Consider the following 22,696-nt stretch of genomic DNA (forward strand, 5'->3'; position numbering starts at 1 on the left):
GCTTATTGTAAGGAGGAAGGGGATTGGCGATTTCAGTGTCCGTTGTTGCCGGCCCAGAACGGGGATATGAGAAGTAGAGGAAGAGGTCGGGGAAGTGTGGATCGCAGTGATATGCGACGAGAAGAGGCGACGCAAGTTGGACAAGAAAATAATTATTTTGATAATCCAAGAGGTAGGCAGTATTATAATGAGGAGTGTGCAATGGACGCGACCGAAGGGTATGCTCATACATAGGATAGCCATGGACAGAGTGAGGGCCAGGTGTCAGTACCCGTTGATCAGCAAGGACCTTATGTAGAGGCGCATTTGATGGGGACATCTGAAAAGCTTTTAGTTGATACGGGTGCAATGAATAGTTCTATTTCTCGTTCCCTGGTCCCAGGGGCTGCTCTGTCCGGGCACAATAATGTTTCAGTAGGATTCTCGGGAATTCTGGTGGTGAGCCCCATCTCCAAACCTATTCCTTTTACAATTGGTCCTGTTACGATAGACTCCCCATTTCTTTTGACTTCCCATTGTGGCGAAAATTTGTTGAAGAAATTACATGCTGAGATTCATTGTTCACCTGATGGTGTTTACTTGACTATTAATTCCCTTGGGAAGCATTCTTTGAAGTGTTTCACTAAAAATTAACCCCTCCCTCCTGAGTTTGCTGCTATTCCAGCAACATTGCGGGCCACTGGTGACACAGATGCAGGATTATTAAAGATTCCACCCGTTTCTATTACTTTGAAGCAAAATGCTCGGCTTCCTCGGATACCTCAGTACAAAATTTCTCCGGCTGGCGAGAAGGCTTTGCTCTCCATCATACAAGATTTGGTAAAATGGGGTGTGGTGGAAGAGACAGCTGCTAATGTGTGCAACAACCCCATTTTGCCTATCTTAAAGAAAGCCCCTGTTGGAAGCGATCCTGACTATGCTGATACCTATCGTTTTGTGATTGATTTGCGTGAAATTAATAAAATAGTGGTGCCCCAATACCCTGTGGTTTCAGACATCACTACTATTCTCACAATGATTCCTCCTACTGCTAAATATTTCTCTGTGATTGATTTACAAAATGCTTTCTTTAGCATTTCGATTCATCCTGATGGCCGCCATATTTTTGGCTTCTCATTGTCTGGTCGCAGCTTCCGGTTCTGCCGCGCTCCCCAGGGGTACACAGAGAGTCTGAGTATTTATAGTCAAGCTTTGAAAACATTGTTGGATGATTTGGTCTTGCCCCCTGGTAATGTGCTTTTGCAATACGTAGATGATTTGTTAGTGGCCTCTGATACCAAGGAAGGTTGTAAGAAGGCCACTATACAATTATTGTCTCATTTGGGTGCTAATAGCAATAAAGTATCCCTTTCTAAATTTCAATATTGTCGATAGGAGGTGACCTATCTCGGTCATCTACTATCGAAGGAGGGGAGGAGACTAACCCCTGAGCGTGTGACTACCATTTTTAATATGTCTGTACCTCGTACTCAGTGTGATGTTCGTGCATTTCTCTGCATAACTTCTTACTGTCGCCAATGGATCCCTAATTTTTCCCTTCTTACTAAATCTCTTCTGTACTTAACCACTAAAGATGTGCATGAACCTTTACCCTGGACTGATGCTTGTCAAGATGCTTTTGACTCTTTGAAATCCCAGCACCTTACGAGTGCGCGTCTTACCGGATTCAAATTGACTTTGTTTGCTCCACACATTACGATTAAACGATGTGCCACTCTGAACCCTGCAATCATACTACCCCTCCCTTCGAATGAAAAGAACAATGATGTTCATGATTGTATATTTCGGACTGAGGAAGAAACGAAGGGACGGGTAGACCTGACTGACACTCCTCTATCTGACCCTCAAGGGGAGTTGTATGTCGATGGCTCTTGTTTCAAGTTACCAGATGGCACGACAACTGCTGCATATGCGACAACTACCCTTCACACTATAGTTGAGGCTTCTCGAGTACCCTATCAGTCAGCACAGGCGGCTGAATTAGTGGCATTGTTTCAGGCCTGTGAGTTAAGTGAAGGACTGAGAGTAAATATTAACACCGACAGCCAGTACGCCTTTGGCGTGGCTCATAGTTTTGGCCGACTTTGGGCAGAAAGAGGTTTTCTTACTTCTCATGGTCAGCGAATACAGCATGGCCCCTTGATTTTGCGATTAGTGACAGCATTGACGTTACCAGAAATAGTGGCTGTAGTCAAATGTAGTGCACACAAGGCAGTGGTTGATGCAGTGGGGGAGGGTAATTCCTTTGCCGATCAAGTAGCTAAGGAAACTGCGAAATCCAAATTGACCTCAATGTTTGTGACTAGCTCTGCTAGGTGGGTGGCTGAAACAGAGATGTTTGATAATACTATGGAGAGTGTCCGAGAAATACAGAAAGAAGCTACCCCTATTGAACTGGCTCACTGGAAAGCGCGAATTGGGAGATTAGATGCAGATGGTTGTTGGATTGATCTGACAGAAAAGCAGCGGTGGCATTAGTGAATGCGGTGGTGACAATGGCACATGGTTCAGCTCATATTGGGGTGAAAGGTATTTGTGCATTATTAGATCCTGTATGGTACAATACCAATATTTCTAGGACCGCTGCTCATTTGATACAATATTGCATGGTTTGCTTACGACATAATCCAGGGGGCAGGGAGCGCGTTAACAATTTGAAGTATGTCCTGGTCGTGGTATGCACTTTCAGTAAATGGGTGGAAGCCTACCCGACAAAAGAAAACACTGCTTTGGCAAAGGCGTTGGTAAACGAGTATTTCCCTCGCTACGGATTGCCTCGTGTGATCTGGAGTGACAACGGAAGACATTTTAATGCAGAACTCATCACACATATGTGTAATGGATTACAGATTAAACAGAAATTCCATGAGGCTCGACACCCCCAGTCCGCTGGGTTGGTCGAGAAGTATAACGGGATATTAAAGCTCAAATTAGCTAAAATTCAAGAAAGTACTGGATTGAGGTGGCCAGATGCTCTGCCGCTGGCATTAATATCAATACGAGTTACCCCACATTCTCGTTCTGGTTTGTCTCCGTATAAGGTCATTTTTGGGCGCCCTGCTAATGTTTGGGGCGTCCCGAGACCCAGAACGTTTCGTGATTTAGAGTATCCTATGCTGACAGACTATTTGTATGCTTTGACTAAAGATCTTCATTCCATTCATCAACAGGTCTCAGCAGTTTTGCAGCCCCTGCCGGAGGGTCCCGGACATCGCTTGGAACCAGGACAGTGGGTTTTGGTCCATAACTATCAGCGAAAATCCAGTTTGGATCCTCGTTGGTCTGAACCATTTCAAGTCTTGTTGGCCACGCGGACGGCGGTAAAAGTGAACGGCAAGCGACACTGGATTCATGTGCCACATCTGAAAAAACTACCCCTCCCGCTTCCATATGATCAGCGAATCCAGGACGGGGTTCTGACTCAGGAAAGTGAGCGAGTTCCTTGATTCATCCCTTTTTCTGATGCCCAGGTAATTGGAGAAGGGCAAGGAGAAGGTGCACCGGGCTCGGAAGGGTCTTTGTCATCAGCACAAGTGATCGCCCCAGATTCTGTTGTTCCTACAGCTAACCCAGAGGCCCGCAGTACCCCTGTTTCACCGGATTCGTCATCCTCTGTTTTGTTCTCTGATCGAGAAGTGCCTGGCCATACTCGATACAACCTGCGGCCCAGAAAACAACACGGTACACCAGGTGAACATGGTAGGAGATAGGGAGAGACTTGAGTGATAGGGTACAGACCTGTGCTACGAATGTCTGTTAGATACGCTTCTGGTGTACTGAGCGAGACGCTGGACTGAACGCACTGAGAACCTTGAACATTTGTTTGCTCTGTTCAGAAAGAAAGACTGAATTTCATGTTCAAAGGGGCCCAGGTTGTGTTTTCTTCAAGGGTTGTGTGAGAACATAACTCCAACGTGAGAAGTTTGTTTTGGTATTATCTGTGATGAACGATAGGAGCCTGCCTGTGAGGCTCTAAACGGACACAGGAAAGAAGTACCTTCTGGCAGGTTGGACTGCATTGCCCTAGTTTATTGTCGGACTTTTAGTTAGCATGTATCCCTTTGCTCGTTTTGTTCCTGAAGAGGAACGTCCTTTTGTACCACACTATTTTCCTACATATATGCCTGTTTTTTCTAGTTGGACCAATCGTGTTAAAATTGCATTTATAGCTACTATAGCAATATTGCTAATTATATTACTGGGAGTATTCATATATTTAGAATTTCGCCACACTATGCATACTGTTTTAGGAACAACTACCCCATCTCTGGAACATGTGTTTCATACTTTAGCCCCTCATAAGGAAAGGCATCGTCAGACCTATGTGAAAAACGCATTAATTGAAATGCTTCATCAAGCACACAGTGCCACCAATACTACAAATTGTTGGGTTTGTGGTCTTTTACCATCTGTTATGCACAAGCACGACTTATTTATATCCCTACCTTTCTCTCATCTGGGAAGTTGCGAGGCTTGGTTCAAATTGCTTTCTATGATGTATATGCATTACACTGTGGACGCTCGAAGGTTTTCAGAGAGAGATTATGAAATGATTTTAGCATATATTGAGGTTCATCAAGGATTCAACCCCGATGGGAATAATGGAGAGGGAACCTTAGATCCGAATGCCTGTATGAATATGTATATAACGCATGAAAATACCACTTGGTTGAAAAATGAAATCTGGACTTTGTTGAGTTCAATTTCACTCAACATTATTGACACTTTCAGGACTGTAATGTTACTGAAGATAGGGCTATTCCAGTGCCTGTATTAAACAGTACCTCTACGTTTTGTGTTCAAGGAGCAGGGTACATATCAGTAGGAGAAAGCCGATGTAATTACACTTATAAGTTGCGTACCTTTAGCAGCCCTCCGTTGTTAACCCCTCCTAATGTATATTTTGTCTGTGGAGAAAGTGCCTATACTTGGCTTCCGCGAGGTTGGACTGGACGTTGCTACCTGTCCTTCCTGTACCCTCCAGTCTATATTGCCCCTTCTAATTATCACAAGGATCACCAACTAGATAAACGTAGCGTGCTTATTAGGAGAAATAAAAGAGTGATAGATACCACTGATATAGATCAGACCGATACTCCACTGCAGCATTTCATCGACATTATGAAGGGAGTGTTTACTAGCCAAGAAGTACGACGTTTGTCTAGAATAGTTGAAGGGGTAATTGCAGGAATACTGACCAATATAACAGTAGAGCTACAGGCGACCAGACACGATTCGCTTCAAAACCGTATGGTTTTGGACGTTATCTTGGCAGATCGAGGAGGAGCATGCCGTGTGAGCGGCAGCTCTTGCAGCTCTTGCTGTGTTTATATTCCTGACTCCGCCCCCTCTGTTCATTTGGCTATACAGAAGCTACATCGTTTAGCTTCCGAGATACATGTAGAAACTGGTACGTGGTCTCTCTCTGGTTGGTTCTGGGGTTTGCTGTCTACTTGGGGATGGAACATTTTGATGGTGCTTGTTGGACTTGGCCCTTTTTGCAGGGTCATCCCTAAACTTTTTGCCTTCCTCCTGTATTTTTTCTGACCTGTTGTTGGCTGTTTTATGACTCTGGGCACCTTACCACTGCTGACCAGTGCTAAGGTGCATATGCTCTCCCTATGGTAAAATGTATACATTGATTGGTGTCCATGTTCGGCTTATTGGATTTACTGTCAGTCCCCAGTAAAGTGCACCAGGAGTGCCAGGGCTTGTGAATGCCAATGCTGCTAGTGGGCCTGCAGCGCTGGTTGCGCCACCCACAGAAAGCAGCCTTGTAAAATGTGTCTAGGGTCTGCCACCGCAGACCCTGTGCGCCGTCTGGGACCGTCGCGCTGACTGCGCAAGTGCCCCCACTTGCCAGTCCCTAAACCTTCCCTTACCTACATATTAGCCACCCCTCTGGTAGGCCCAAGGGCAGGGTGCATTGTAGGCATAAGGTAGGACATGCCCTGATGTGTGTGGCATGTCTTAGTAGTGAATTACAGCGATTTTCGTTTTTCACTATTGAAGGCTACCTGCTCTCCATAGGCCAGAATGGGCTGCTGGGATCACGCCAACGCTGTGACCCCAGTGGACTCAGAGAGCATGGTAGAATGTCAAGTTTAGTATGCCTGAACTCAGAATAATAAAATACTTCTTGTAGTCAAGTTTATTTTAATATCCTGGGTTTGTAAATACTACTTTTAGAAAGTTAGTATTTACTGACCTGGCCATTTCAGTCCGCCTCTGCTGTGTGTGTGTGTTCTGCCTAGCAACAGTAAGGAGCAGGGTTGGGGAATCCCCAGAGACAGGTTGGCTGCCAGGTGGTGGGTAGAGAGGTGACACCAGGATGGGTGGGAGGAGTACACCTTGACTCTTGAATAGACCTGTGCTCTGCCACCACAAAGCCGGCGCCGCCCCCTGTGGAGCGGCTGATGTCTCTGCCCTGCTGCTGAAAGGAAAGAGCAGAGTCACCATAACAAAGTGCTCCAGAACTGGACTGAGCCAGGCCCAGGCCCCCTGGCGCTAAAGAACAAAAGAATCATGGTATAAAAGTAGGAGCCTGGCTCCTAAGAAATCAGAATCCTGTTTACCACAAAGAACCTCTGCCTGACTAGAAGGAGAAGAAGACGCTGGAGGAGCTGGCCTGCTGCTTGCCTTGCTGAGAACGGAGAGGAAGAGACTACTGAAAAGACTTTGCTACTTTGTGCTTGAACATTCTCCAAGGGCTTGATCTGAGCTTGCCCCCTGAACTGAACCCCAGGACCAGTGGGTTCTCTGTGCTTTTGCTCGTCCTCCGACTCGAGCCGTGTGTGCATCCCGCTGGAAAGAGACTGCGCCCCTCATCGCCCCTCCTAGGGCCGTGACACTCAGGAGCTTGCCTGCCTCAACCCCGTGAGAGCCTCGCTCCGTCCGGAGCCGCTCTCTGTCCCCGGGCTAGGTTGCCTGCACCCCTGTCACCGCCTGCCACTGGAGCGCGCTGAACGCGCTATCACCCCTCCCGCCGGAAACCGTCCGACGACTGTGATCTACGCCGGGTCATCCAGCTGCACTGACCGTGCCCTGTGACCCCGCTTCGCTATCCCCGGACATCTCAGGCCGCGCCGCCCCCGCTGTGGAGACCCCCCTGCACCGCCGTGCTGAGGGTCGCTGGCCGCGCCTGCCTACCTGCCCACACCCGCTGATCGAGGACCCAAGACCACTTCCCAAACTGAGAGTCGCACCGACCTGTGCCGACTCTCCACATCACGAAAGAAGTTCCAGTATCGGGCTCGGGGCCCGCAACGCCTTATTTCCCCGTTCGCAGGAGCCGATCTCTGTAAGTACTGGAACCACAAGTAACATTTGCAAGAGACTACAAAGTATCCATTTGAAACTACGAACAAAGAACATTTGCCTGCTTTATAACCTGGTGGCATAGCGAAAACGTTATTGGTCTTGTGATAAGTCTGCTGAGATATATATACCTATTTTTACATAAAGAAGCGTATTTTTCTACATATCCAAGTCTGGTGTCCGTTTCTGGGGGGATTGATGTATTTACTGTGTGTGTGATTGTAAGTGCTTAACCAACAACGCCTGAGGAATCGCCTTGGCTGCTCACGCCACGCACCTAGAGGGTGAGCAAGGGTCATTCACAAGGGGTTATCCTGCGCCCTGACGTAGAGGAGAGGGTTCCTGCTTGACACAAGGGCAACCTTGCGCCAACCAGAGACCCCCAAGTCTAACATTGTTGGCAGCGGCTGGGATTTCGGATTTGCATTTGTAATTTGCATACAGTGAATTATTAATCACCAGATAGTGAGAGCAGACCAAGTAACGCAGCCACAGGTTTTTATTTTCTGAACTTTGTTGAGACATTGACCATTGCCTCAGCCATGCCTGGCTCACTCCCTGCTGGAAGAGCACTCTCTGTGATTTCTGGAATAGATGAGGTGGATTGGGAGAGACTGGAAGGTTATACAGCGGAGCAATTGAAAGGCTACAGTGTAAAATTCAGAGTTCCCCATGCTGGATTCAAGAAGAAGGTCCAGTACACCAAGGCGTTGAGAGCCTGGAAGGAGTCAAGAGACCCACAGAATGCGGGGGACATCGTTCCACCCGACAACCTTGGGGAGCCCAGCAGAGTCCTGTCGCCAGAGGAGCTGGCAGACAGGGCAGCAGACAGGGCGCATGCAATGGAGATGGCAAAGTTGGCAGGACAAATGGAAATGGAAAAGCAGAAGTTGGCCTTAGAGGCACAGCAACGCCAAATGGATCATGATCTAAAAATGAGGGAGTTGGATCTCAAGATCAAGAGTTTAGACCGCTCTCCCTCTGGTGGCAGCAATATTGAGTTTTACAGTGCTGAGAGAGTAGTACGCACACCCAGAGATGTGACGCCTGACTTGAAGGAGGGGGTTAACATACACCAGGAGGTTCAAGGGCATGAGGTAGCTCCAGTAGTGCGCAGTATCCCTGAAGGGAATAGGGTAACTGGCGCAGGGGTTCATAGTCCTAGTGGAGGGAGGGACACTCTACTGACTCTAGCTGAGAGGTACAGGGAGAGGGGTTCCCCCAAAATTGTAGTCCTGGTGGGTGAGTGTAAAGACCGCCCAGAAGAGTGTGGGTTGTGGGACAGAGACAGTCAGATACTGTCTTGCCAGTCTCAGGAGAGTGGTTTGGAGTACGTGTGTGAGGCACTGGATGGTAAGGTGAAGGATAGTTTGGTTAACCCTGCTAGGGGGCTGTGTGATCCAATTGTGGGAGAGCATATTGTAAGTCCCTGTTTTCCAGAGCTATGCCAACACCTGTTGGAGAGTGAGTTCTCTGACCGCAGAGAACTCACATTGGAGGCAGACCTTTTGGTGGATTCCAGAGGGTCGGGAGAGGCATTGGGGAGTGACCCTGTGGGGAGAGGCTCAGGTATCTTCCAACCCAGAGGGGTGGAAGTGGTGCAGAGTAGCCCAGCTAGGTCCCCTGGTAGTGGGAGGGGTGTAGGGGCTCACGTCCTGTCTCAGTGGAGAAGGAGTGAGTGTGGGGCTGCGTGCCCCCAGGTGCCCGAAACCCAGTCTCAGAGCCTGGATGGTTCTTTAAGGGAACACCAGGCGGGGAGCCTAGGCTGTCCTGATGGGCTGCCCGTTGAGGGGGATCCCCTAGTGTCTGGTGAGCCTGGAGTGTCTGTAAGCAGGCCTCCATCAGTTCTGGTGCCTGGCAGTACCGCTCCAGTTGGGACAGTGCAGAGGTCCAGATTGAGGGGTGAGAGGGGGAAAGAGTCCCCAGTGGAAGAACCAGTGGGTCAGGGGCCAGCCAGAAGGGCTGCGTCACCCGTGAGTGACCATGGTGACACCACTTCTGTCCTGGGGGATCTTCAGACACTGTCAGATGGACAGGGGTCGGGAGATCAGCGCCAGGCAGACTGTCACACGACACATGAGTTATGTGTCACCCTCAGGGGGAGCATGCGTGCTCCCCGGGAAGTCCTGGTGCGCCAGGCGAGAGTTCAACTGCATGGGTTGGTCCCAGGGTTGGGAAGCCAGGTTCAGGTGTTGTCTGACCTGGAGGGTGGGACTACTGTAATCAGTGTCCTGACCCATGTTGCTTCTGGGGGTACCACACCAGTTGGGAGTGGGCAGTACTCTGGAAGGGGGTGCAGAGGGAGGGAGTCCTCGCCTCTGACCCCGGCTCAACTGAAGGGTTTAGACTCTAGGTCGGAGGGCCAGGTTCAGGGTGTCCTCCCTGACCTGGACGCCCAGTTGCAGGATAGAACACCTGAACTGGTGGGCGAATTGCGCAGGACACCTGCCCCAGGTGCCCTGGCAATTCTGGAAGGGGGTACCACTCCAGGTGGGAGGGTACAGAGCCCAAAGGAGAAGGACCGGGTGTGGGAGAGGCCACCCCAGTCTGGGGTCCAGCTGCCGGGTACAGTCCTGGGGCTGGTGGGTCAGTGCCAGGATGTCATACCTGACCTGTCAAGGGGGAGGATGGACAAAGGGTGCCAAGCACCTGGGACTACTGCCCCCCGCCCCCTGGCGCCACAGAGGATTGAGAGCCCTGAGAGGCATACGGCCTGGGTCTCATCCCTGACTACTGTCAGTGGCCACTGTAGCATTTTGTTGTCTGTCTGTTGGGACACACCTGTGGGCCAGTTAAGGTTAGGTGCTGCACAGGTGGTGTCCACAGGTGAGGAGAAGGGTTCCCCATGGATTGGCTTGGTGGGCCCTGAGAGTATGGACAGAGGGAGTCCCATAGGTTCAGATTGGCGTAGAAATGGAGTCTGCCCCTGCAGTTGCGGGCCAGGTCCTTGTTCTATCGCCCCAAGCAGGGAAGACCATCACGGTTGTGATTGGTCTACCCTGCGTTTTGGCTGGAAGGGGGTTGTGTTGGACTTGGCCCTTTTTGCAGGGTCATCCCTAAACTTTTTGCCTTCCTCCTGTATTTTTTCTGACCTGTCGTTGGCTGTTTTATGACTCTGGGCACCTTACCACTGCTGACCAGTGCTAAGGTGCATATGCTCTCCCTATGGTAAAATGTATACATTGATTGGTGTCCATGTTCGGCTTATTGGATTTACTGTCAGTCCCCAGTAAAGTGCACCAGGAGTGCCAGGGCTTGTGAATGCCAATGCTGCTAGTGGGCCTGCAGCGCTGGTTGCGCCACCCACAGAAAGCAGCCTTGTAAAATGTGTCTAGGGTCTGCCACCGCAGACCCTGTGCGCCGTCTGGGACCGTCGCGCTGACTGCGCAAGTGCCCCCACTTGCCAGTCCCTAAACCTTCCCTTACCTACATATTAGCCACCCCTCTGGTAGGCCCAAGGGCAGGGTGCATTGTAGGCATAAGGTAGGACATGCCCTGATGTGTGTGGCATGTCTTAGTAGTGAATTACCGCCATTTTCGTTTTTCACTATTGAAGGCTACCTGCTCTCCATAGGCCAGAATGGGTTGCTGGGATCACGCCAACGCTGTGACCCCAGTGGACTCAGAGAGCATGGTAGAATGTCAAGTTTAGTATGCCTGAACTCAGAATAATAAAATACTTCTTGTAGTCAAGTTTATTTTAATATCCTGGGTTTGTAAATACTACTTTTAGAAAGTTAGTATTTACTGACCTGGCCATTTCAGTCCGCCTCTGCTGTGTGTGTGTGTTCTGCCTAGCAACAGTAAGGAGCAGGGTTGGGGAATCCCCAGAGACAGGTTGGCTGCCAGGTGGTGGGTAGAGAGGTGACACCAGGATGGGTGGGAGGAGTACACCTTGACTCTTGAATAGACCTGTGCTCTGCCACCACAAAGCCGGCGCCGCCCCCTGTGGAGCGGCTGATGTCTCTGCCCTGCTGCTGAAAGGAAAGAGCAGAGTCACCATAACAAAGTGCTCCAGAACTGGACTGAGCCAGGCCCAGGCCCCCTGGCGCTAAAGAACAAAAGAATCATGGTATAAAAGTAGGAGCCTGGCTCCTAAGAAATCAGAATCCTGTTTACCACAAAGAACCTCTGCCCGACTAGAAGGAGAAGAAGACGCTGGAGGAGCTGGCCTGCAGCTTGCCTTGCTGAGAACGGAGAGGAAGAGACTACTGAAAAGACTTTGCTACTTTGTGCTTGAACATTCTCCAAGGGCTTTATCTGAGCTTGCCCCCTGAACTGAACCCCAGGACCAGTGGGTTCTCTGTGCTTTTGCTCGTCCTCCGACTCGAGCCGTGTGTGCATCCCGCTAGAAAGAGACTGCGCCCCTAATCGCCCCTCCTAGGGCCGTGACACTCAGGAGCTTGCCTGCCTCAACCCCATGAGAGCCTCGCTCCGTCCGGAGCCGCTCTCTGTCCCCGGGCTAGGTTGCCTGCACCCCTGTCACCGCCTGCCACTGGAGCGCACTGAACGCGCTATCACCCCTCCCGCCGGAAACCGTCCGACGACTGTGATCTACGCCGGGTCATCCAGCTGCACTGACCGTGCCCTGTGACCCCGCTTCGCTATCCCCGGACATCTCAGGCCGCGCCGCCCCCGCTGTGGAGACCCCCCTGCACCGCCGTGCTGAGGGTCGCTGGCCGCGCCTGCCTACCTGCCCACACCCGCTGATCGAGGACCCAAGACCACTTCCCAAACTGAGAGTCGCACCGACCTGTGCCGACTCTCCACATCACGAAAGAAGTTCCAGTATCGGGCTCGGGGCCCGCAACGCCTTATTTCCCCGTTCGCAGGAGCCGATCTCTGTAAGTACTGGAACCACAAGTAACATTTGCAAGAGACTACAAAGTATCCATTTGAAACTACGAACAAAGAACATTTGCCTGCTTTATAACCTGGTGGCATAGCGAAAACGTTATTGGTCTTGTGATAAGTCTGCTGAGATATATATACCTATTTTTACATAAAGAAGCGTATTTTTCTACATATCCAAGTCTGGTGTCCGTTTCTGGGGGGATTGATGTATTTACTGTGTGTGTGATTGTAAGTGCTTAACCAACAACGCCTGAGGAATCGCCTTGGCTGCTCACGCCACGCACCTAGAGGGTGAGCAAGGGTCATTCACAAGGGGTTATCCTGCGCCCTGACGTAGAGGAGAGGGTTCCTGCTTGACACAAGGGCAACCTTGCGCCAACCAGAGACCCCCAAGTCTAACAGTGCTGGCATGTATAGCCGGTATCATATTCATGTGTTGTGTTTGTGTACAATGTGGACCTGCATGTTGCTCTTATTGCGCGACAAAACTCACTTCCTCTGTGTCTGGTCCATCCCCAACAGCGGTAAAAGCTCAGCTAGTTCAGCAGGAGCTCAAAGACCTAATGCAGATTGATGAGGGAATATTTGAAGATTGAACTGTTTTAGTTAGCTACATCATACTAAAAGGGCCATTCTGAGGGATAAAAAAAGTAGATTTCCCGTATATAAGGAGTATCGGACCTATATTATGTTAGCATGATGCATCTATACGTACACTCCCTGTTTGATATATATACTTTTGCTTGGAGGAAACTCGTTTATTTCCTCCCTGTATATCTATTGCTAAAAGAGTAGGCCGAGAACCGGATGTATGATGTTACAACGCATGCTTTTACAACGCATGCTCTTACAACGAAATTTTTACAACGCAAATGCAGTGACAACGCAAGTCTTTACAACGCAAGTCTTTACATCGACTTGCACTAGATGGCGTGCTAACATTAAAAAAGTGTAATTTACTATTCTAACTCCAGTCCACGTAACAGTAGGGAAGGTGTTTGGATAGTAAACTACACTATTTTTAATGTTAGCACGCCATCTAGTGCAAGTCGATGTAAAGACTTGCGTTGTAATGGCATGCGTTGTCAATGCGTTTGCGTTGTAACAGTTTCGTTGTAATGGTAGTGCGTTGTAAAAGTTGCGTTGTAAAGGTTGTTCCCCCCGAGAACCACACAGACGCCATCTTCTGAACATATGCTCGAGCATGGACCGTGATCACGCGTTGATCACGTGCAGTTGTCAGGCCCCAGTTCATCTGAGTTACTGGTAGCAGCTGAAGGTAGGCTGTTTACTCGACTGTTCTAAGACTCAAGGTCGCATCTGGCTTTGGTTGTGATAAGTGCATTCCTGGAGGCGCCGTGTCTACACTCCCAGGCACCAAGACGAAAGGGAGTCACCTCTCCTGACCTCATCAGTAATAGATAGTCAAGCCTTTGTATTGGTCTGATGTGTGCCATGAATGGTCCTTTCCTGGAGCTCGAGGGCCAACTGGTGTTTTTCCTTTTACAGTGATTGTATGTGTTGAACCGAAAAGTATATAACCTCATGTTTAAATACGAGCCAACAGTCTTCTCGGTGCACCTGATGGATGAGGTTCGGAGAGGCTCCTCTATAGAGTATTTTGTTTAATAAACGATTGAACCTTCTTCACTGCCAACTGACTGATTATTTGGTAATGGTATTGGGACTATTGGTAGGTATAGTCCTTTAGTTTATTTTAATGGTACATCAGTATGTTTACACCCTCCTTCAAGTCAGGGGCCATATCTCTGGGTGTTTGTACTACTCCCTCAGCACTAGAAAATTCAATTTTGCTGCCACCATCTGAGCTGGATTCCACCTCCAACTCAGCACAGCTCACTTCCTGAGCTATACAAATTTCTTCTTCTTGGCTAAGGCCCTTTTGGCCTCATCAAGCTCTCTTAGTTGCTCATCAATCTCTCTCAGCCTGTGGTCACAAGCCAGAAACTAGGCATCTTTTTCTGTCTCTTCCTCACTTTTAGAGAACCCCTCCTCTTTAGATTCAACTGGTAGTGTTGTCTTCCAGCGGGTTAACTCATACTGAAATAGGGATGCCTCTAGATCCTCCCTGGACCTTCTCCTCACAGGCAGCCCCCTTTCCTTGCAAAACACACGTAGCTCCTTCATTATGTAGATGAACATGTGCCAGAAGTCGAGTTCCATTTTTGCAACAACTAACCAGAGCCATAGTATCAAAAAAGCAGGACACCAGAAAACAGAAAAAAACAGTATGTGGTTGCGTTTGGCCTGCACTCACTAGTAGTGTACACCCATCACTGTATATGAGTCACAAATGCAAGTCCAGAATCCTCACCGCTGACCACCAATGTTAGAACTGGGGGTCTCTATTTTGCAGAGGTAGGTACCTTTGACCAAATAGGGACCCTTGCTTCTAGTCAGGTAAAGGGGATTACACTCCTGGATAACCCCTGCTCTCCCCCTTGGTAGCTTGGCATGAACAGACAGGCTTATCTCAGAGCCAGTGTGTAAAGCATTTGTGAACACGTACAGTAATACAGTGAAAACACTACAGATGGACACCACACAGGTTTTATAAAAATAAGTGTTCTTTATATAGACTGAATACAAGACCAGAATGACGAAAATCCACAATACTGTATTCAAAAATAATACTTCAAGAAGGTAGAAATAGCTCAAAAATAGGTTATTCTCTTAAAAGCAGTCTTTAGCAACATATAACCCCAACGGGAGTTATCACAACGTTGAGATCAAAGAAATCCCAAAGTACGGTGCCGACCGCGAGGTGAGCGGCATCAGGCCCGGAGTCAAGACAGACCCACAAAGAACAGCACCTTGGAAAAGCAAAAACAAAGACAGTTCACGGCGTCGGGGAGATGCGGTGTCGATGGCGCTGTGCGGCGTTGGTTCCTTGCTTCGGGGGAGGAGATGCTTCGGTTCCTCGTTGCTTGCCCAAAGCGGGGGAGGCTTTTGTTCTTTACCGAAGAGGATGTGACGTCACGATGGCAGCGAAACCACGGTTCTGTACGATGTCACGATGTTGATGGATTCTTGACCACCCACGTCAAGGATCGGCTCCGAGATTATGTCAGCTTCGGAGTCGATGCGGTACAGCAGCAGGCGTTGGGCCTACGTCGCAAGTCGGAGCAGCACTCACGGCTTCTGGCAGGTTATGATGCCACTCGCTGGCGTCGATGTGGCACGGCAGCTGGCGCCAGGTCTAAATTGTAAGTCGGAGCAGCACTCACGGCTTCGATGCAGAGTACGGCGTCGCTCGCCGGCGTCTGTGTTGCAATTTCCTTTTGTAGCAACTAGAACAGCAAGTTCCAGATGCAGGCAAACAGAATGGGTGAAGTCTTGTATCCCTGAGACTTCAGGCAGAAGGGAAGGTCAGATTCAAGCCCTTGGAGAAATATTCTGCAAGATGATGAAAGTTCCTTAAAAGTTCCTTCTCCTTTCCTTGGCAATAAAGAAACCACTGCAGGCCAACCCAGCAAACAGCACACCGGCAGAGGGGCAGTCCAAGCTCATGCAGCGTCCTTGGTTCTTCTCCTTGGCAAAGGTTTGTCTTGTTTTCCCAGAAGTGATCTAAAGTTCTGGGGTCTGGGCCCCACTATTTTTACCAGTAAATCCTTTGTCCTCTGAAGGCAGAGGGTCATGTACCTAGTGCAAACCAGTTCTAGGTGCATTCTGCCAGTGTACACCTTCTTCCTTTGTTAGTGTGGGCCAGGTTCCTCAGACACACCACAGGAGATGGAGCCAGCACTGCGGAAAGCAGGCACAGCCCTATTCAGGCCCAGGTGCTACTCCTCCCACCATTCTACATGCAGTTAGGTCTATTGAGCTCTGTGCTGACTCACCATGTCTCCTGGCGCCTCCCTAGCTCCTGTAATTCGCAAACCAGACATGCAATACACAACCTAGCAGAGGCAGGCTGGATAGTTAGGCAAGAAAATACCTACTTTCTAAAAGTGGTATTTTCAAAAATAGAATGTTAAATCCAACTTCACCAAAAGATGTATTTTATCATTCTGATTTCAGGCATACTAAACTCGAATTTCTACCATGTTCCCTGGGTCAGTTATTTATACCTAGTGCCCACTTTAAAGTAAGGGAAGCTTCCAGAGACCTACACCTGCCTGAGGTGTCATGTATTTATACCTAGTGCCCGCTTTGAAGTAGGAGAAGCCTCTAGCTAGCACCTGGCTGATGATTCACAGTCTCCCAATACAAAGTCTATCCTTCCAGCTAATAAAATACCATCCCACCGCACCTATGCTGGCCTTTTCCTGTTCTTCTTTCAGAAGTTCCACAGGCACAGGGCATTCATGCTGTGCCTCCCAGAAAATCCTCCTGGGTAGGTTCTTCAGCAGTAACAACTCCTGTCATTCTGGCAGTAAACCAGTCCCTCACACTTGGTCTGCTTCAGATATCTCATCTTCATCTCATTTTAGATCAGGGGCAGTGGATGCCACAGCCAGTACCTTCTCCGAGTGCACTCAATCCTGTTACTATTGTGTTGTGTTATAGGCAAATCTACGACAATCCCATGCTCGTGAGACTGACGTCCAGTCTGTGCTCCGGTCAACACAGCTGATGTGGTCTGAGCCATGTGAGCTCCTGGTCTGGATACTAAACCAGGTGCAAACATATACTAGCTCAAGGGACATCCAGCACCTTGATTGTCTCGCTCCCCTACAATGTCCATGGATGACTTGCCGTTGATTTCTAAGGCAATCAGACACTATATGTTCTCTTTACTGCCTTCTGAGACTGCACCATCGACACCAGAGAGAATCTCCTTTAATTTGGCATACATCCCATAAATAATAGTTTGATTAGCCTGCGTTGTGAGGGGTAGGTGGCTGTGTGTCTCTGATGATCCAGGATCCATAATACTATGGCACTGCAAACCAGGTCTAGTACAGCTCCTTCTGCACTTGACTCTGCACTTGACTCACTTCTTAAGGGAGGTTTAGATTTGAGTGTCACCTGCATAGAATTAGCTTGCAACTTTTGCAATCTCAGTACAGATCACATATTGGGCATAAGTGGATTTTAAATCAGGCATCAGTAGCATGCATAGATAAAAGCTGGAGATTAGATGTTGAAGGAAAAGGATCCAACTTTAACTTTTAAGTCTGTTATACTATGGCATGTGTAACCCAAAACGGTGGAAAAATGCTCCAGAAAAGAGGTCTGAGCAAAGGCTTTGAAAAGCAGCTGAGAAATCAAACTTACAAAGGACAGAGGATGCTCCTGTCTCAGTGAATTCCAAGAATTAAAGAGGGCAGATTCTATCCCATATCTGAATCAAGACTGAGTAGGTGACAAGATGCCATTACAGTTAATAAACCATTTTAATTAGGAATTTACGACTCAAATTGCTACTTTTGTGCCCTTGAGTTTATGCTGGAAAGATAGTGTTTAATCACTAGAACAAACACATCAGGATTCCAGCTTGTCTAACAATACATTTCTCTTCCGAATTCCATTTTAAAATGGTATATTGTTTCAAAGCTAGGTTTGTGATATGTACTTCATCACTGAAACGTTTATTAACTCCAAATTTGATCTGGGGATGACTGGCATGATCATAGAATCACAGACACTGTGAAAATGATAGAATGTGCACTGCCTTGGGAGTGATCTGCATCTGAACAAAGATGCCTGGGACAATATTGGGTCTGCCCAAACCCCTACATGCTGCACCATTTCAGAATAGTTAATTTGTATGACTGCAGCTGTCAGTTTTAAATATGACCTGGTCGCGTGAACCAGATATTACATGTTTCCCTTGATAGTAAGCTCTGTGCAGCAGTGGACCATGGACAAGTAGCTTTAGATACCTAAGGGATATCCCTCATTTCTATGCACACCCTATAGCCCAGATCATGGCCGCCATTATTTCTAAAATATTGTTAAGAAATGTCATGTAAAGTCTGTATCAAAGCCTCTCAGGGAGAAAGGAGTTTCAGACTTTCTAAAACAAACAGTATGTGCCAAGGTTGCACTTTCACACTTGCTATCTGGTTCTCTTGTGAACCACTGAGACCATTAAAAAAATCAAGACAGGCTACAGAGTAGAAGACTATGAATGATGAGCAGGAAGGAGTGACTGCGATGAAGGAAGCTCTTATTTTTGGTATGATGTATTGCTAATCTAAACATCAGCTAGAGCTAGAGAAGGGATTCCAGAGGAGATTTACCCCAAAAACCCCATCTCTTATGCTGCCAATTTTCATGTTATTTACATGTGTTGTCTTTAAACTGGGCTTAAATATATTGATACATCTTTTCGAAATCATAGTGTGAGTTTCCTGTGCATGTTCATTCTTTAGTGAAAGGTGTTCTAGCAACACATTCATCTAAATTGTACTCTTGACAGTCTCTGGCAGGATTTGATTTTTGATCAAATTACATGATCTCCAAGGTACATGTTACACTATGAAAAACAGTCAAGTGCATGGGAAAAGAGTCAAGTGGACAGCTAGTTGGAAAAAGGAACATACATGTCATGTAAGTAGCCTTATAGATACTTTAGGTAGAGTAAATTGAACTAAAAGTTCAAAACAGATTTCCAATAAATTCTTGCAATCTACTTTTCACTGATACATATGTTTTGCATTGGTGCTTATTATATTTATCATGTTCACCTTCTCTCACTTTAAAACAGTAATGGTCATTATGATAATGATGAAAGACAGTATATGCACCAATGCCAGCTCTTCCTTACCCTCATAGTCCTCCACTTTCACACAGTAGGAGTCCAGGTCAGAGGAGCAGTTGATGGAGGTCTGACAGGCAGCAGCATGGAGGCCATTGCTGCATGAGTAGCAGCTCAAAGAATGGGCTGAAAAGGGATTAAGAGCATGTTAGAAGCATCACCAGGTGTGGTCAGACCTTACTCTCCTTAAACCATGTTATTGACCACCTTTGGACTCAAGTACAGCTCTACAATATTAACAGATATATCCATGTTTGTTCACAATTTCATTACAATACCGGAGTCTGCCATTATGCATTAATGCTAACTCCACAATATTTATTGCAGTATTACATCACAATATGGATTGTTCTAGAACATAACACAGCTAGGCTATATTAAGCATGTGCTCAGTACAATCTGCCTCTTTTCAAGGCGGCTCCAGACAGATAAGTACCTACGCTTATCCTCGCCTCTCATTACTGACCTTTAATTCTAACAATATATAATCCCTCTGATTACGTATTTGTTCATATAACTACTATTAATGTATCTGATTCAATCTTGTATGGTATTAACTGGTTTTCAAAAATTTCAATTTTGTACTAACTGTTTCTACCTCTCCATAAAAGAGCACATTTTCTCATATTGCAAAAGTAATTACCTTGTGCCTTAAATTTTTGGTCTACTTTTCTTTTTTCTTAAACATAAAGTTTATTGCATTTCTTCAGTCATGGTCACAAGTACATTGACATTTGACAGTGGATGAATAGTTAAAAACAAAGGATGATTCTCAACTATCCGACATTTTTCAGGATATGTCTTGACAGTGCAAATGGAATAACAATAAATGCTATACCCCCCTAATCCGATAACCATGTCACCAAATCCAAGAAATCCAGGTGTGTATCGACCCAGTGAGGGGATACAGAAGTCAGAATTGCATGCAAGAGAGAGATGAGGGGAATAATACATATGAACAATGATGGGGAGTAGGGAGCCATCCACACATGAGCGTTAGTCTTCCCCAGCATTGTCTATGGGCTTACAGGGTGCATTGGGGTAAGCCAACGGTGTAACATGTGTCAGGAGTGTTACAAACAGGTGCTTGAGGTGACTTATTCTGGTGCCATATCCTGCACTTCAAACCCCTCTAAATGAGCATCTACTCCAGGGAGATGGCCTTTTTACGGAGGCCATGATACTCCTCCTGATGAAGAGCATCACTTGCCGCTAGTCCCCAGTGGGCCACTTCATTCTGCCATTATCTAAGCTCGGGCTATGGGTGATTTCCAATTTTGCACAACTTGTCTTTTCGCCATCAATAAGGCCAGAGCTGCAAATAGCAGTGTTACCTTGGAACAGCATGGCCAGTATGGAGGCCCAGGAGACACTGCGCAGGAGTACCCCATTGATCCAGTCCCATGACATCCAATCGGGCCCCTGCTATCCTGCCCAATACTGGCATAGACAGGAACAAAGCCATAACATATGTAAACGATTCGCCTCTAGAGACTTAATTCCAGGGCAGCCGGAGGGAGTGATGGGGAACAGATTAGCGAGTTTATGTGAAGTTAAATAGTAAAATAGAAAACTATATGAATTTAAATCTGGAATTAGGGTAAACTAGTTTTGGATATTCTATTATACATGCCCAGTCTTTTTCCAGGATTTCTCAACTAAGGTCCATTTTCATAGTCTGTTTTAGAGGAATCACTACTTGCCCTGGACAGAGCAGGCGTAGTGCCTCTAAGCGAAGTTCCACGGAGTTGGAAAACAACTCCGTGGAACTTTGCTCCCCTCCACGCCCTTCCAATAATTATAGGTAATTAAAAAGGCACATACCCGCCCCGTGACTGCTTCCTCTTTGCCATGGCCGCTCTCCTGCCCCCTTTCTCGCCGTCCTTATTCACTGATACTCCTAGGTTGTACATCTTGCACGTGCACATTCTCAAGACGTACAACATAGGAGTATCAGTGAAGATGGATGGTAAGGAGGAGGCAGAAGACCGGCCATGGCGAGGAGGTAGCAGCCAAAGGGCAGGTAACTGTCTTTTTAATTACTTATAATTATGTCGAGAGGGTGGAATAGCCGGCTAACTACGCTCCGCCACGGAGTCGTCGTTTTGCCTGATGCGGATCAGGCAAAACTACGTCACACTGCTTCAACTACGCTGGCGGAGCGTTGTTACCCGCCCGAGTATCCAAAGCCCACAATGTAGCCAGCGGATAACGTTTTGCCTATTCCCCATGGTATGTGTTGCAGCAATTCATGTGTGCTGTGTTCAGTCTCATCAGGGCCCATGGTTGTATGTATCGTAGTATGGCAGCATGTGTCAGAAATAATGTCCTGAAGAGCCCGTGCTTGTGCACAAAATCTGCATGTGATAACAGTGTACCATCTTTAAACAGCGATCCCACTGTAACAAATCTTTTTAAGAAATAATTAACAAATCAGTACGACATCTATCTTTTCTGAAAGACAAAGAACTGTTTATTAAGCGATCGCATGCATGGATGACAGTGACTGAGAATTCGAGTCTTAAAGTTCAGCCATATTTAGAAATACCCTGGACAGTACAAACCAAAAATATATTTATGAAAGCAAGATTCGGTAACTTGCCACGCTAAGAACATGCGATGCCCTGGCTGAGACCACCTATACCGACTCCCTGCAGATAATGCAAATTATGGGAAGAAAATATTATTCATTTGGTTTGCATATGCGCAGTAATGACGGCTGAAAGAAAGCGATATTTGAAAAACTGCTTCATTGACAGAGGTGTTCGCACATGTAGACACGCTATGTTTGTTTGTTTTAGACCAATGGACATTATAATGAACGCCAATGTTACCAAGTTTTTGATACTTGTAAAAAAGAAACTGGACGCCAGTGAGTCGAGCCCAGTAAATGTGGAAGTTTTAAATAGCTAGGAATACATTTTGCACTTTATAAATGAATTTGCACGTAAGTAAAGAAATTAGAACTGCTACTATCCGTATTAAGTTTTTTGTAAAATTGATGGCCTGAAATAATGTTTATAACTTACCTTTTGGGATTATTTGAGATCATTTGCTCAAATAAGACTATTAAGTATTTTAGACTGATTTATTATGTTTTAAAGGGTGTGTATTAAAGATTGTTTTCATTGTAATATTTTTTACTAATCATACAATAAAATTTTGCTTACACTGTAACAACTCTCTCCTGCCACAGACCCAAACAGCACATTGTGAGTGTACCTGAGGATGTAGGAAGTCAACATTAAGAAACATTTGATTCATACAGTACTATGGGCGCAGTATACCTCAGTGCCAACCTGAAGTAGGAACTGACAGGGTCACGGGATAATCACCCCAGGACATATCAACCCATGAAGCTGACTGTGAGCAATCCAAGTTGGTGTGTAGCCTATTTCGGATAACTTGTGCCCTGCTAGCCAACATGACAGAAACTGTAGTTGCTCCACGAAGCCTTAAAGTTGTTGGTAGTTGCAATTTAGTAAGGCCTACGGCACCCGGTACCCTAGGCAAGCTCCCCGAATAAGATATTCAACCGATGAAACACAAAAACCGGAGCCTCAAGATGGAGGTTTACGAAAAAATATTGGAGGCACAACAACATAATCATCTTCGCCAGGGTCAGTTCGCCTGCAATCTACAGCGGCAGCTTGATCCAAAAATTGATCTGCAATTTGAGTGAATTGATCCCCCTGACCAGATTCTCCTCCAACAGGTCCTTCATATCCCGTTAAATTTGAATGCCTAGGTAGCGAAAGGCGTGAGTAGAGACAAGTAGGTTCTCGTCTCCGAATCACA

General features: G+C 47.0%; 1 protein-coding gene across 1 annotated transcript in view; it reads right to left on the reverse strand.

Moving 5' to 3' along the window:
• The window catches only part of LOC146830199 (lymphocyte antigen 6E-like), a 236,622-nt gene that overhangs the window by 118,529 nt on the left and 95,397 nt on the right, over nucleotides 1–22,696 (reverse strand). Inside the window, exon 2 of the mRNA XM_085604424.1 lies at nucleotides 18,908–19,024. Within this exon, the coding sequence (XP_085460550.1) occupies nucleotides 18,908–19,024 (117 nt within the window). The remainder of the gene's footprint in view (nucleotides 1–18,907; nucleotides 19,025–22,696) is intronic.

The sequence above is a fragment of the Triturus cristatus genome, chromosome 5_1 (assembly GCF_964204655.1).
Source record: "Triturus cristatus chromosome 5_1, aTriCri1.1, whole genome shotgun sequence".
NCBI classification, from domain to species: domain Eukaryota; kingdom Metazoa; phylum Chordata; class Amphibia; order Caudata; family Salamandridae; genus Triturus; species Triturus cristatus.